This window comes from Eurosta solidaginis, chromosome 3, assembly GCF_040869045.1.
Source record: "Eurosta solidaginis isolate ZX-2024a chromosome 3, ASM4086904v1, whole genome shotgun sequence".
NCBI lineage: Eukaryota > Metazoa > Arthropoda > Insecta > Diptera > Tephritidae > Eurosta > Eurosta solidaginis.
In genome coordinates, this window is record NC_090321.1 from 186,755,963 (window position 1) to 186,773,060 (window position 17,098).

Below are 17,098 nucleotides of genomic sequence, written 5' to 3' on the forward strand. Positions count from 1 at the left end.
GGAAGAGGAAGCGAGGGGCATGCCCGCCGAGAGGGGGGAGCTGAGGGTCCCGGGAATCTCAAAATGCTATCCGAGCTTTTGGCTTACAGAAAATAAACAAACCACACCCTTAATCAGCATTCGTAGAGATCAATCATTTTAAATTTCAACAAATTTTATAAATCTTTTCACGTGTCTGCCCCCGCATAAAGCGTTGTTGGTTTTTGGCGTCGGCTTGGTAGCACACAGTTGAACAATTTTTCCTAACATTTGTGCTGCTCTGCGTATTTTTTGCACCATATCTGTTACAGTAGCTAGTGCTGAACGTTCCTTCAGTGTTCTTGCAAGGATAAGGAACTTCCATCGATCACGTTCAACTCAAGAATGCCTTACAGGACTTGGCATGCTCTGTATTGAAGCACCAACAGCGAGACAGTTGAATTTTGACACTATCATAGATAATTTCGCAGCTATTAAGGCCAGGAGGGCCCACTTGTGTTAATTAAACTCTTTCAATATACCAAATTACTACCAACAAATATTTGTACTGCAATTTATAAAAAATTTATTTCATACAATTAATGCAATATTTAAATAAAACTCTATAAGTAATAAACTGTACTTATTATACTCAGTTGAGCAGAGCTCACAGGGTATATTAACTTTGATTGGATAACGGTTGGTTGTACAGGTATAAAGGAATCTAGATCCGTCCGTCCGTCCGTCGTCCGTCCGTCCGTCCGTCTGTCCGTTAACACGATAACTTGAGTACATTTTGAGGTATCTTGATGAAATTTCCTGGGCACTCATCTCAGATCGCTATTAAAAATGAACGATATCGGACAATAACCACGCCCACTTTTTCTATATCGAAAATTTCGAAAAATCGAAAAAGTGCGATAATTCATTACGAAATACGGATTTAGCGATGAAACTTGGTAGGTGAGTTGAACTTATGACGCAGAATAGAAAACTAGTAAAATTTTGGACAATGGGCGTGGCACCGCCCACTTTTAAAAGAAGGTAATTTAGAAGTTTTGCAAGCTGTAATTTGGCAATCGTTTGAAGATATCATGATGAAATTTGGCAGAAACGTTACTCTTGTTACTATACGTCTGCTTGATAAAAATTAGCAAAATCGGAGAACGACCGCGCCCACTTTTTAAAAAAAAAATTTTTTAATTCAAATTTTAAAAGAAAAGTTAATATCTTTACAGTATATAAGTAAATTATGTCAACATTCAACTCCAGTAATGATATGTTGCAACAAAATACAAAAATAAAAGAAAATTTCAAAATGGGCGTGGCTCCGCCTTTTTTCGTTTAATTTGTCTAGGATACTTTTAATGCCATAAGTCGAACAAAAATTTACCATTCCTACGATAACTGTTTTCTGTGAAAAAGGGCGAAATCGGTTCAAGCCACGCCCAGTTTTTATACACAGTCGACCGTCTGTCCTTCCGCTCGGCCATTAACACGATAACTTTAGCAAAAATCGATATATCTTTACTAAACTCAGTTCACGTACTTATCTGAACTCACTTTGTATTGGTGTAAAAAATGGCCGAAAACCGACTATGACCACGCCCACTCTTCCGATATCGAAAATTACGAAAAATTAAAAAAATGCCATAATTATATACCAAATACGAAAAAAGGGATGAAACATGGTAATTGTATTGGTCTATTGACGCAAAATATAACTTTAGAAAAAAACTTGGTAAAATGGGTGTGACATCTACCATATTAAGCAGAAGAAAATGAAAAAGTTTTGCAGGGCGAAATCGAAATCCCTTGGAATCTTGGAAGGAATACTGTTCGTGGTGTTACATATATAAATAAATTATCGGTACCCGACAGGTGATGTTCTGGATAACCCTGGTCCACATTTTGGTCGATATCTCGAAAACGCCTTCACATATACAACTAAGGGCCACTCCCTTTTAAAACCCTCATTAATACCTTTAATTTGATACCCATATCGTACAAACACATTCTAGAGTCAGGCCTGGTCCACCTTTATGGCGATATCCCTAAATGGCGTCCATCTATAGAAATATGGCCCACTTCTTCTTAAAATACTTTTTAATACCTTCCATTTGATACACATGTCATACAAACACATTCCAGGGTTACCCTAGGTTCTTTTTATAACATGGTGATTTTCCCTTACTTTGTCTCCACAGCTCTCAACTGAGTATGTAAAGTTCGGTTACACCCGAACTTAGCCTTCCTTACTTGTTTTTCATTAGTTCTCACACCTCTATTTACCGATTTTTAAAGTGTAATATGCATGCATGTATACGCTTATGTATACTTGTATATACAAATGCATATAAATATGTAAAAGATGGTAATTTTGATTTTGAGAATTTGTTCACTTTAGTATGGGGGCCCGTATTTTTTTTTGCCCCAGGGCGCGGATTTTCTCTCGGCGGCCCTGGCGAGGGGCATGTTTTGTGTCGTAGTCTTGCGCTCGCAAGGTTGAACAGCTATCACATTTAGAAGCCGCAAGTAGCAAGGGTCCTAGAAAGCATCTAGTATTCGTCAAGAAAACGGAGTTATTTTTTAATGTAGGTCATAGTTTTCGATAGACCTTTTCAGATTGATCGTTAAGCAAACTTCTGGTAATACTAATTCAATATCTACTCTTAGGTAAGGTTAGTTGGTAGTTGCCCTGATAAGGATAGCTCACTTGGACAACACGAAGGTCCGTTGTGATACCACATACACCAAAAATAACGGTGACTTAGATCTAGCTACTTAGAGAATCGTTGGGTAGCACCGATAAAGCTCCGAATGATACCGATCCCAACTTTGGATAAATCCTCGGGAGTTCCAAGTGAGTCGCGACCGAAGTACTTTCGCCTAGTTTTGGCAAAGGCTGGACAATCAAGCATAAAGCGATTTGGTGAGTCCACCTCATCATCCTCTATACAGCTGCAGTAGGATGGAGTTTCCAAGATATTGAGACATACCGCATGGGTACCCATGGGACAGTGCCCTGTCAATACCCCAATGTCCATTGATAGGTTAGCCTTAGTGAACACAATTATTTCAGCAGACCTCCAGAAAGATCTTGCTACTCCGCAAGACGTTGTGTCCGCCTTACGTTTGCTGAGCTGACTCGAGGCCCAGCTATGGAAAAGCAATCCACAGGTGGTCAGCGGAATTCCGAAATCCCTACAGCCATCTTCGTCCGGTTCAGTTGTACCGATGCGGGCTAAGAGATCCGCTTGACAGTTACCCGGGATATCACTATGGCCCGGGACCCAGATAATCTTAATTGTGAATTAATTCGATGCAATTGCAATCGAGGTCAGGCACCCCTAGACCACCTTCGATCGCACTGTAGTTGAGCTCAAGGTCTTGATAGCCGCTTGGCTATCAGAGTAGATGTTAAATTCCCTAACGGTAGTAGCACTGGATTGCATTTCATCCACCGCATCCTTAATCGCAGCAAATTTCGCTAGGAATACACTGCAGTGATCAGCCAACTTAACCTTGCGGCTTACATTTAGCTCTTGACTCATTGTGCAGGAATGATTCCATCCGAGCCCGGAGGCTTATAGGACTTGAACGATCCTATAGCCCAGGTTATTTGACTTTCCCGTATTCGAATGGCAGGTACTTCTGCATGGCCAACGACTGCCGATCATGCAGGCGAAGACCTCTGCGCAACTGGGACATCGGAAAAATGATTGCTTTAGGGACTGCTCGCTACTCATCGACCAGTCCCCACCCTCATCTCTCAGATACCCCAGAGGAGCGGGATTCCTAGAGAGTATTTTTCTAATCCTCGCGGAAGTGATGTTTTCCACCAGAACATCTATCTCAGATTCGGACAGGCCCGGACTAGCGGTAGGCGCCGCAGGCAAGAGCTCTCCCAGCTTCCTACAATACAAGTCCCAGTTAGTACTTTTAGGGTTCCTAAAAGATATTTTACCGGAACGTTCTTCGCTCACCGAGAACTGAATATATCGGTGATCAGAGAAGGAGTGCTCGTTGAGAACCCCCAGCCAGATATCCGACCTTCCAATAACCAGGGTGAGGTACAGGAGCTCCTCCCTTACCGCAGTAATAAAAGTCTGGTCATTCCCCCATTTCATTTACAAATACAAAGCCCCTCATCTACAATAAAAGTAAATAAAGACTCACCTCTAGTGTTGGTATCCGAGCTTCCCCAGATGCTTTGATGGGCTGTAGCATCGGCCCCGATGATCACGCCAACACCTCTCCGCTTTGCTTCAGCGGTGATTTCGCCCAGTGTCGCAGGTGGTGGTCCCCCATGTGGCATGTACGCTGAGACCACCCACATTTCATTACTGCCTCGCTCGAGGCAGACCGTGGTTACGTCAGCATTGCTCAAATTAGAGAGAATAAAAGCTCAAATCTCTTTTTTAACAAGCACACATAACCTACCTGCCTCCCCATGCACCAAGGTTTTGAATTTTCTAGTCCTTAATACAGAAATCTTTCTGCCGTTACAACTCAGCCACGGCTGCTGGACAAGGACTATATCCACTCCGCCTTTTTCAAGACAGAGCACCAAATTTGCGGAAGCCGTCTTAGAGTGCTGAAGATTGATTTGACGGATTTCCATCAAAACCGCTCTTCTTCCGAACCTCATACTTGGCGGATTCGTGTTAGTCTTGTCCCCCTTCAAGGCCGCTATCCGGAGCCGATTTTGTAGTCCCCTTTCAACGGTCTCGTGGTTATTTATGCTACGCAGGGAGGCCATGCAAGAGTTGACGAATTACCTTATGGGCAATGCGTTCAGAGCCAGACCGGACGCAAAGCGGGAAAATTTTTAACCGCACCTACACCACCAACTTAACGGCGAAGGAGCCGGAACGTACCTTGAGGCCGCCACGGTTTTAATGGGACGTGGTCAGGTGCAGCATTAGCATAACAGCCATTTTGGTAAGGTTTCACTCCGACCTACTATGGTGTCAGAATACCGCACCTACCAGCCCAAAGTCATCAAGTCCAAAACAGGGTCCCCCCTCCTCTGAGCTCGGCACAATGACTCAGGGGTGCGGGTTTTATCGAGTTGTCCTCTCTAGATCCGCCATTATCAGTAGAAGCAGGGGCACCTCGTGCAGGACGTGATAACTAATCACGTGTGACAATTCGTCACTATGGCCAGTCTGAGACTGATACCAGTCCTTGATCCAGAGCCTGGAACCACGTATGATATCCAAGCCAAGTATCTTAACCCCCAATTACTATATCTACTCTTACACTTATAGAAATGAAAGGAAGCTGAGATTATTATAGCCGTTGTGAATCAACGAGGGGCTGCAGCTGGGGCACATTCGTTCAACTAGAAACTTTCATCCATTAGTTCATCTATTATGAAATCCTGATATCAGCATAAAAGGCAATGGTGATCGTATCACTGTGACGAAGGAAGTTTGTTGGCAGCGCATATACTCCATATGTGTAGACAGTAAAGTCCCAACACTAACTAAACTTTTTTCCTATTATCCCCCCACCCCCCTCCTCCCTCTCGAAGAATGTGCTATATTTGAGCCCTAAAAATAACAACTGCCGACACATATTTCATATAAGATGTTGGGTATGTTTCTATGCATGACATATAATTGTAATATAGTTGAGTATTGGCAGATTTTCGCATATTGAATTGAACACCACAAGCTATGTTTTCTGGTTTATAAGAGCTTGAGCGTATTTGTTAATGCCCCAACCAGGGTACCGAGCTCACTAAAAGGTTAAAGGAATTCACTTTTGATTAATATCATCCATAGAAAGTTTAGCTAGGGTCTAAGTCTGAAAAGTAAACATTGACAGGAACTTGAGGAGCTCTTACTAAAAAGCGGATCTTTATGTTTTTTACGCCGACTCTAACTGGCATCTGCATTTCATGCCAGAAATACAATCGTAGGGCCATTTTCAAGGGACAACTGCATTTAAAAAAAATGTATAAGGTATTTTTAGTTAAGTTGTGGCGGGCGTGGTGTGATGACGCTCCGCCCACCACTCCAAAGATCCTTGGTTCACGCCCCGAGCGAAGTAACATAAAAATTTTAGAAATAAGTTTTTTCAATACGTAGAAAAAAGAAAGTTTTTCTAAGCGGGGTCGCCCTTAGGCAATGATTTGGCAAGCACTCCGATTGTATTTCTGCCATGAAAAGCTTCTCAATGAAAACTCATTTGCATTGTAGATGCCTTTCGAAGTCGGCCCCGTCTCGCCAATTTTTGGGAAAAATTAAAAAGGAGCACGACGCAAATTAGAAGAGAATCTCGGCCTAAAATCTCTTCCGAGGTTATCGCGCCTTGCATTTATTTTATGTCGTCAACTCAGTCGGGAAACTTCTGTTTATTCAATCAGTACACTACCTCACAGCGCTCATATTTTGGTAAATATAATGGCCTTTAACTCTACAAGGTATATATTAAATTCAACATCCGTCTTTGGCAGCAGAAAAAAGGCAGCTCAAGAAAAATTTATACAACTTCTTCGCTCTGCAAATTTCTTCATAAAAAACTTACACTATTTTCCTCAAATTCGCTCTGCTTTTGTTATAAGCAATAAATTTCAAATAAATTTCAAACAACTTTTTTGAAATGACGAAACAATTAATTTAAATGTAAAAACTGCTTGACTTTTCTATATAAATCTACTAGGCACACACACACGCAGAACACCAAGAAAATTAAAACCAACACTTACTATAGAATGTTTCTAATTAGTTTACATTCAAAGTAATGAATCTTTCACACGTTTTCATTCAACATTCCTCAAACAATTTTTCCTTACAGCGCAACCCTTTTGCTTGTACCATTGCTGGGATTACAATACATCGTAACACCACTACGCCCAGATCCTGGCCATCCATGGGAGCAAACTTACGAAGTTATCTCAGCATTTACGGCTTCTTTTCAGGTGAGTACGAACGCAGTGTGAATAATTTAAGTAGTTATGCTTGCTTGAATGTAAATTTGTATTCTCTTGTATCGTGTGATAGTTTTCTATACCGAAATTGCTTCTGGGAGTTTTCCTTCTTATCAGCCAGTACATACGCTTGTCTAAGCTCATATGCCTTGTCTAACTAAGCTCGTTGCGTTCTACCCAATTTACCGTTAATTGTAGCAAAACACTTATTGTCAATACCTCGAATTCACATACAGGCAAATACCCATTTATCAAATTGTTTTATTATCTATATAATCTTAAAATGAATAAAGCCACAAAACAGTTCAGTAGGCAGCTGCCAACAGCAGTAAACTGAGGAAGAAGCAGTATAGTTATTGCTATTGCTTTTTGAAATAAGGGCATTACAAGGACAGATGAAATAAATATTGCACACCCACACATGCTTACATATTTACTAAGTGCAATGACAGAGAACTTAATCTACTGACAGTTCATTCATTGTGCGTTTCTTGACGCAATTAAAGAGCAGATTTTGATTGGCATATCCAGAATTACTTTATGGCATATGTAGAAATGTTGGTGTGTTCTACATAGTATGTAACTAAAGAGCCAACTAGCTGCTCTAAAATATAGGCATTGTGAGGGTTGTACAAAAATAGCAAAGAAAAATATTTTAAAATATAAACAATTTTAAAGGAAACCGGCTTCTACACGTACCCTGGTTCAAATATCACTAACCGAAAAGTTACATAATGACGATTCTGGTAATTCAGAAACATGTCGTTGTAACCTTTGCCGTTTGTAGTTTTGTAATATTTCTCTAATATGAATAAACATTTAAGTATAAGCTTTTTCAAGGGGCTGCCACCGTAACGTAAAGCTTCTTCAACCCAATCGGCAACCTCACCTACGCGTAGCGAATGCTGTTGGTTTAGCAGGAAAGGTTTGCCGACCCACTTTTTTCACGGAAAAAATGGGGTGCATAACCTGAAAGGTTTAACGTGGTCATTTGGCGGCCACCGTGGTGTGATGGTAGCGTGCTCCGCCTATCACACCGTATGCCCTGGATTCAACTCCGAGCAAGCAGCATCAAAATTTTAGAAATAAGGTTTTTCAATTAGAAGAAAATTTTTCTAAGCGGGGTCGCCCCTCGGCAGTGTTTGACAAGCGGTCCGAGTGTATTTCTGCCATGAAAAGCTCTCAGTGAAAACTCATCTGTCTTGCATATGCCGTTCGGAGTTGGCATAAAACATGCAGGTCCCGTCCGGCCAATTTGTAGCGAAAACCAAGAGGAGCACGACGCAAATTGGAAGAGAAGCTCTACCTAAAATCTTTTCGGAGGTTATCGCGCCAGACATTTATTTTTTTTTTTTATTCAACGTGGTCATACAAAGTCGCTCGCGAGATGGTCGGGTGCTTTTTTCAGGAAAGTACCATATCAATACAAAGGAAACTACCATTAACAACTGTAAAGCTCTTGAAAAACAGAAATCTATCGCAAAACAAAGAAGAAAAATTAAAAGACCACTTTAGCAGCCATGAAACGCTTACTTCTTCGAGAAATGCTTATTGAAACTCGTTTATTTCAGAGTCGGAATTTTGGTCTACGTACTCGCTCTGAAACGACCCACGAAAAGAGTTCTAATCCGACAAACATGGAGTGTTTGGTGACTCTTTTGTATTGAGTCCTTAGGACTTCTTGTGGTCAAATTGGAATCAATTTTGATTGTGAAAAATCAATCCTAAACAAGTAAGGCAGTCTAAAGCTCTCGTGAACCCGAATATTATATATGTATATGTATATATATATATAATATTCGGTTTCACCCGAGCTTAGACTTTCCTACTTGTTTGCACCAGCCTATGTGAATATATATATTAAAAATGAGAGAACAGCTGGGCTTTCATCCGAGCTTAGACTTCTTTACTTGCTTGGGATTGATTTCACACAATTCTTAGCAAAAAAAATTAACTATAAATAACAAAGGAAAAGTTACTAATCAACAAGTAAGGAAGGCTAAGTTCGGGTGTAACCGAACATTAAATACTCAGATTAGAGCTTAGCTGCGTTGGTACCTAGGGTTTCCAAGGGTTTCGTAGATAAGTGGTTTTTAATTCCATATCACATACGTTTGGGAAAATCGACCAAATTTTGGACCAAGAGTGACGTTTTTGGAACGATTTTCCTGCATCCTTTGTCAAATAAGGCAATTTCACAATGTAGGAAAATGAACCTAGTAACCCTGAATGTGTTTGGATGACATGGGTATCAAATGAAAGGTATTAAAAAGTATTTAAAAGGGAGTGTGCCTTAGTTCTATAGCTGGGTGCGTTTTCGAGATATCGCCATAGGGGTGGACTAGGGGTGACTCTAGAATCTGTTTGTACGATATGGGTATCACATTAAAGGCACTAATGAGGGTTTTAAAACGAAGTGACCCATAGTTGTATATGTGAAGGCGTTTTCGAGATATCGATCTGTCGGGTACCGCTAGTTTATTTATATATGTCATACCACGAACAGTATTCCTGCCAAGATTCCAAGGGCTTTTGATTTCGCCCTGCAGAACTTTTTCATATTCCTCTACTTAATATGGTAGGTGTTCTTTCTAAAGTTATATTTTGCGTCAATAAACCAATCCAATTACCATGTTTCATCTCTTTTTTCATATTTGGTACAGAATTATGGCATTTTTTTCATTTTTCGTAATTTTCGATATCGGAAAAGTGGGCGTGGTCATAGTCGGATTTCGCCCATTTTTAATACCAAAATAAAATGAGTTCAGATAAGTACGTGAACTGAGTTTAGTAAAGATATATCGATTTTTGCTCAAGTTATCGTGTTAACGGCCGAGCGGAAGGACAGTCGGTCGACTGTGTATAAAAACTGGGCGTGGCTTCAACCGATTTCACAGAAAATAGTTATCGTCATAGAAGCTATGTCCTTACCAAATTTCACAAGGATTGGTAAATGTTTGTTCGACTTATGGCATTAAAAGTGTTCTAAGCAAATTAAATGGAAAAGAACGGAGTCACGCTCATTTTCAAATTTTCTTTTATTTTTGTATTTTGTTGCACCATATCATTACTGGAGTTGACTGTTGACATAATTTACTTATATACTGTAAAAATATTCCATTTTTGGTTAAAATTTTACTTTTAAACTTTTTTTTTAAGTGAGCGTGTTCGTCATCTGATTTTGCTAATTTTTATTTAGAAGACATATAGTAATAGGAGTAACGTTCCTGCCAAATTTCATCATAATATCTTCAACGACTGCCAAATTACAGCTTGAACAACTTTTTAATTACCTTCTTTTAAAAGTGGGCGGTGCCACGCCCATTGTGCAAAATTTTACTTATTTTCTGTTTTGCATCATAAAGTCAACCTACCTACCAAGTTCATTCATTTTAAATAGCGATCTGAGATGAGCGCCTAGGAACCTACATACCAAATTTCATTAAGATACGTCAAAATTTACTCACATTATCGTGTTTACGGGCGGATGGACGGACGGACATGGCTAAATGAATTTCGTTTTTCGCCCAGCTCATTTTGATATATAGAAGTCTTTATCTATCTCGATTAGTTTATGCCGTTACGGATTACCGTTATGCGAACAAAATTAATATAATTTGCGAGCTCTGCTCAGCTAGAGTATTAATAAGAAAACAGTTATTGGAAAAAACTGTTTTTTAAACAAAAAAAACTTAAAAATAGTTATAAGAAATGAGAGAATTATAAATGAGATAATACCACTTTATGATTCAAGGTTCGATTCGAGCTCAAGGCCAGAACAATAATTTTCTCTAGTGATAATTATTGTTATTTTTTAATTTTTCTAAATTTGAAAAATTGTATTTTGTTTTTGGAATAGTAGTAAGCTCGTATCGAATCTTGAATCATTTATCAATATGCCGACAAAAACAAAAATAATTGTTAATAAACCATGAGCACTTGGGAATGTCAAACAAAGTAATTGACAATAAACAAATCAGCATTATCAGTGATTTGCAACAGATGGCGCAACACTGAATAAATATAGCTGGTAAAAAGAACAGAAGTAGGAATTTGTGAGTCAAAGAAACCACCGCTATATAGCCAAATGGTTAGCGCAGCGTGCCTAAAGCGTACTAATGATGAAGGCTTAGCACCCTTCGAAATGGATCTATCCGCGCAGCTGTGGCAGGTTATCTGAAAAAATTTCCTACTTACTATTCCAAAAACAAAGTACAATTTTTCAAAATTAGAAAAAGTAAAAAATCACAATAATTATGTATGATTTAATCGGGGATTGCCCGTATTGCTTTTTTTTTTTTTTTTTTAAATGTATGAAAACATTTATTTGAAGCAATTTTTAATTTTATAATTTATTTAATAATTTGGGAAAATTTTAAACAACGTGACATCAAGACGGACAATGCGACAGCTGTTTCGATTATACCTTGTAAATCTCTTCAAAGGCTTTTCTCCAGGGAGTGGGAGTCGAACCCGCAAATTGCTTCAAATATATGTTTTCATACATTTAACAAAAAAAAAAAAGCAATACGGGCAATCCCCGATTAAATCATACAAGCAGACAAAATTGGTTAATTCGTTGTAGTTCTATAAATAGAACAAAAAGAGCAACAATACCAAAGTTTCTTTGTAAACCGCCGTACCAAGCATAGCTTTAACACATAATTGCATACGAAGTATGCAATGTGTAAAAGATTAAAATATGCAAAAGAAGGCAATTGGGAAAAACTTTACAACAACTAAGGCATGACGTAGCTGAATGCGTTTGTAACCATTTCAACTATCGTAGGAGTGCGGGTTCGACTCCCACTCCCGGGAGAAAAGGCTTTGAAGAGATTTACAAGGTATAATCGAAACAGCTGTCGCCTTGTCCGTCCTGATGTCACGTTGTTTAAATTTTTCCCAAATTATTAAACACAATAATTATTATTAGAAAAAATTATTGTCATGGCCTTGAGCTCGAATCGAACCTTAAATCATTTATCAATAGGTCGATAAAAACAAAAACAATTGTTAATACCACTTTCTTCTGTGCTCGTGCCCTGCACTTTCCAGGCTAAGAATCCAGCTATTAGGAGTGATACAGCTGTCAGATCTAGAAGCAGCAAGTGACTTAAGTCCTAGGAAGCTTCTAATATTTGCCAAGAGGACGGAGTTATTTTATAACATAGATCCTGGTTTTTGATAGGGGTTTTCTGTTTCGACGTTAAAACAAAGTTCTGGTAACACTATGGACTCAATCCGTCTATGTGAGGTCCTCATGGACCAGCCATTTCAACCTAACCTAACCTAACCACTTTATATCACTAAAAGTCAAGAAACAAAGATAGCTAAAGGAACATCGAAACAGTTGTTCTCCAGCCTTCGAGACATATATAGAAATATATAGTTAAAAAGTTGATATCTATCTGCATTCTCTAATTATTTTCCAAATTTATAGCTCCCAAGTTGAAATCCGACATCAGTCTCCAATCATTATCAAACCTTTGAGGAATTTTTAATTCTCAAACATTTCTTAAGTTGATATCCCACATTAGATATCGAATCGAGGTGAAGTTGAAAATAAAAATGTTGTGCAAGTTGGCACCACCAAAGCGAACGGTTATTTAATGTGAAGAAATAAACAATTGGGTGATACCATTAATGAAGCGTTATAAATTAAAAATATGTTATATATGTTTTTTTTTTTCATGAAAATACTGCATTTGAGGCGGTTATCGGAATCACATTTAAGTACAATTTGAGAACTATTTTTTCAACTTGAAAGAGGGTCAACTCAAGAACCAGGGTTTTTTTTTCATGTAACAAAATGCCCTGCTAAGTATGCTACTTTCGATATAATTTTGCCCTTTGTAGAAATCGGAAAAGGTTTAGAGTTATCCTATATATGTACAAGCTACAACCCTCTAAACGACATAGAAAATTATCTGCTTTTAATGCTTTTCCGTTAGGAAAAATCAGTCTATTCAAAAAAGACAGCTTAACCAAGTTACTTGAAAATCATAAAAAATTCAATTAAAAAAAGTCAAAGAAATTCAGTTTCTAGAAATTATTTGTGGCAAGCGAAACGGAAAAAATTTGTATACAAAAAAAAATAAGACATACAACAAAGCTTACAAAATTCAATGGAATAGAAGAACAAGCACATATACTGATTTCAAGTGAAATGATAAAGCAGAAAAGAAAATGTCTAGTAATTATTGTTAATAAGGTTATAACACGAGTAAATATTCATTGTGGTTGCTAAAGACACACACATTACTTGAGGTGCATAGAAGTATGAAGAATTAGATTAGAATTAGATTGCAAAAATTAAGTAGTAAGTACTCGCCTTTAAAGCGAGAAGAAAAGAAAAAAATCTTTGAATGAAATTTGTACAAAAAGTAAAAAATGTCATTTAAGTAGACATTCGAAAATAATCGAAAACTTTATGCACAAAAATTTAATCAGTGGTATTCTATAGTGGCGGGTGGGACATCTTGACTCAATTTTACCACAAAAATTTAGTAATTTCGCCTTAATTATTGTTATAGAAGTTTTGAAATTGAATCACTTAAAGATATACATATACCCATTTGATATAAAGGCAATGAAATATAAAAGTTATGTGCGTAATTTATACGAAAATTTTCAATTTTCTAAGAGTGATGGGTGCAATTCGAAATCACCCGCCTACATATGTTATTGTATCGCTTTACTTTCCAAATATTTTCAAAATTGTGTACCAAATATTTTAATGAGAAACTATGGCCTAATTTGTACCTTAACCTAACTTTTATATTTAACAAATAAAATGTGGAAGCTTTTTTAAGCTTGTGACGGGTGGGACAAGTTGCATTGGAAGCGAATGGACTTTGAACTGCTTTGAATTAAATTTTTATTTTGTCTTTAATAAACCAAGGAAGCTTAATAAAACAGGATTCCTAGAGGATTGGCATATGTGCTCCAAGTTTTTCATGATTTAAAAGTCAACCATTGAATTTAACTTTTTTTATCCGTGGTATTTTTTTTGGCGGATTGACCCAGCATTGAATTCCTTTTTTTTTGCGTTGTATTCAATAAAGCAAATAATTTTGAAGCCGGTATTTAAAATAAGTAAGGAAGGCTAAGTTCGGGTGTAACCGAACATTACATACTCAGCTGCCAAATTACAGCTTGCAAAACTTTTAAATTACCTTCTTTTAAAAGTGGGCGGTGCCGCGCCCATTGTCCAAGATTTTACTAATTTCTTGTCTGCGTCATAAGGTCAACCCACCTACCAAGTTTCATCGCTTTATCCGTCTTTGGTAATGAATTATCGCACTTTTTCGGTTTTCCGAATTTTCGATATCGAAAAAGTGGGCGTGGTTAGAGTCCGATTTCGTTCATCTTAAATATGGATCTGGGATAAGTGCCCCGAAACTTACATACCAAATTTCATTAAGATACCTCAAAATTTACTCAAGTTATCGTGTTCACGTACGGACGGACGGACATGGTTAAACGAATTTCTTTTTTCGCCCAGATCATTTTCATATAAAGAAGTCTATATCTATCTCGATTAGTTTATGCCGTTACGAGGTACCGTTATGCGAACAAAAGTAATATACTCTGTGAGCTCTGCTCAGCTGAGTATAATGACATTAGAATATAACCAACTTCATAAAAGTTTAAAGTAAGATAAACGGTATTAAAATATCAAATGCAGTAAATACATATTTACGAAAAGAATAAACTTAGTAATCCAAAAAATTTTTATGCATTTACCGTTACGCATTGCGACAAACGGAATCGAATAAAAGCAAAAAAAAAATGTCAATGGAAAGTGCGAAAAGCGTAAATGCATGAAAAGAACATTCCAGCAGACACATTAAATGAAAATACTAGTATTTACAAATCGCTAATTTGCTGCAACGTCGTCATAACTCAAAAAACACAATTTTCCAGGGGAGCCATTCAAAGATTTTAACTGCCATATGTTGCGCATATAAAGTCATATTTTCATTTTTATAACACGTGCTAAATTTTTAACTGATCACGGAGATTTTTTTATACAACATAGATAATGATATTGGGTACGTTTATATGTTATTAACTCAAAAGCCATGTTTTTTGAGTTATGCCGACGTTGCAGCAAATGAGCGATATGTATAATGAATATTTGTTTTTGTTATTTTCTACAAGCTCATGCCCTTTCTGTGAGTGCGCGCGTGTGCCCTTACAGGCATAAGGACATATTAGCCGTGTTTTTTAACACGCGTATATCCGTTTACGCTTAAACTTTATATTGACTGCTAGTCGACAAACTATAAATACACCTCTGAAATTGCTGCGCATAAATTTTGTCCTACTAAATTTCAATACGCATTATACTCAGATGTAACTGAAATATGTGTCTTTGTTTCACCCTCTACACTAATTCTATGTATTCTATGTGTGTCCACAATTCATCGCAACTGATTCAGCTATATGTTATACCCTATGGCCATCAGAGCGTTGCGTCTCCGCTTTTCGGTACACCCTGTTGCTGTAGCTAGTTGTTTAACCACAGCCGCTAGATGGGTCTCCTAATCATTATCTAAGCGAAGATAGGCGTTTTTTAACACGCGCAAACGAAACGTATACGCGCGTGTTAAAAAACACGGCTATTGTCACCGCTGTTCAAAACACATTCCACGCACGTTTAACTAAATTTTTTATTTCTTTTCATTTGTTAGTATCACCATTTGTTATGCAATTGTTTCTATCGCCGAGTTTGCCATTTGTGTGTAGAAATGTTCATAATTTATATAGTCATTAAATTAAAACCATACGTAACAGTAAAAATAGCTACCGCAGTGCATACTAAAGATATATCTAAGTATATACATACATACACAAATGTGTACTTACAATTTTAATTACGTGGTATTTTATTAACAGTTATGTGTTATACTTATGATCATAAGCGTGTTAAATTGCGCCAGCTATTAAATATAGCGTCAAGTTAAAGAATTACTGAAAATGAAAGTGACAAAAGATGATTATTTGACGAACTTGAAATTGTTTTCGCCCACGTCCACAGAGTAAACAATCAGTGTACTTATATACATACATATATGATACTCTGGACCATTATAGCTCCTTCAAATAAGCAGTTTTTCATATACATATGTAGATGAGTTTAACACAAGCTTATGAATGATGTGTTGTTTGCACCTATTTTCATGGAGAACGACAAAACGAGCGACACTGGCGCCATCTGATATGAAAAAGTAGCCAACTCTCATATTTTGTTGCAAGCAAAGCATAAGAAGAAGGATTTTACATTTGCTTTGGATAAGGGTGTTGGCACACTCTGCAAGTGAAATTGTTTTTCCCACTCGTTGGTGACTTTTTATACTCAGCGTGCTTTGCACACAGAGTAACTATATTAACTTTGATTGGATAACGGTTGGTTGTACAGGTATAAAGGAATCGAGATAGATATAGACTTCCATAAATGAAAATCATAAGTATCGAAAAAAAATTTGATTAAGCCATGTCCGTCCGTCCGTCTGTCCGCTCACAAGATGCGTTCGAATATGCAATACATATGCTAAAAGTTTGAATTTCAGTTTAGAGATAAGTAGCTTTAAGACTAGTCTGTTTATACTTTTCAATTAATGAGTCTGTTAGAACTATTCGGTAGACAATAATAAATAAATAAATATTGAGATATCTTCACCAAACACGAGCTTATCTGGACCCAGCATAGAGTGGTAATGAAAATGATCGAAATCGCCCACGCCCACTTTGTATATATATAACATTTTGGAAACACAAAAAACCTGATTATTTAGTAAATAATACACCTAGAATGTTGAAATTAGAGACTGGATAAAAATTTGAAAAAAAAAAAAATTTAAATGGGTGTGGCACCGCCCACTTTTGATAAAATAAATTTTACAAATATTATTAATCTTAAATCAAAAATCGTAACAAAATTCGGCAGAGAAGTTGCCTTTACTATAAGAAATGCTCTGAAGAAAAATTAACGAAATCGGTTAAGGAGCACGCCCACTTTTATATAAAAGATTTTTAAAAGGGTCGTGGACGAATAAAATTAGCTATATCTTTGCAAAAAAGAGCTTTATATCAATGGTATCTCATTTCCCAAGTGGATTTATAACAGTAAATAGGAACAACTTCAAATTTTCAAAAATGGGCGTGGCACCGCCCCTTTTATGACTAAGCAATTTT

General features: G+C 37.4%; 1 protein-coding gene across 1 annotated transcript in view; it reads left to right on the top strand.

The window, feature by feature from the left end:
- Dh31-R (Diuretic hormone 31 Receptor) overlaps positions 1-17,098 on the top strand; it is a 460,651-nt gene that overhangs the window by 416,304 nt on the left and 27,249 nt on the right. The window contains 1 exon segment of the mRNA XM_067774258.1: positions 6,766-6,889. Coding sequence (XP_067630359.1) covers positions 6,766-6,889 — 124 coding nt within the window.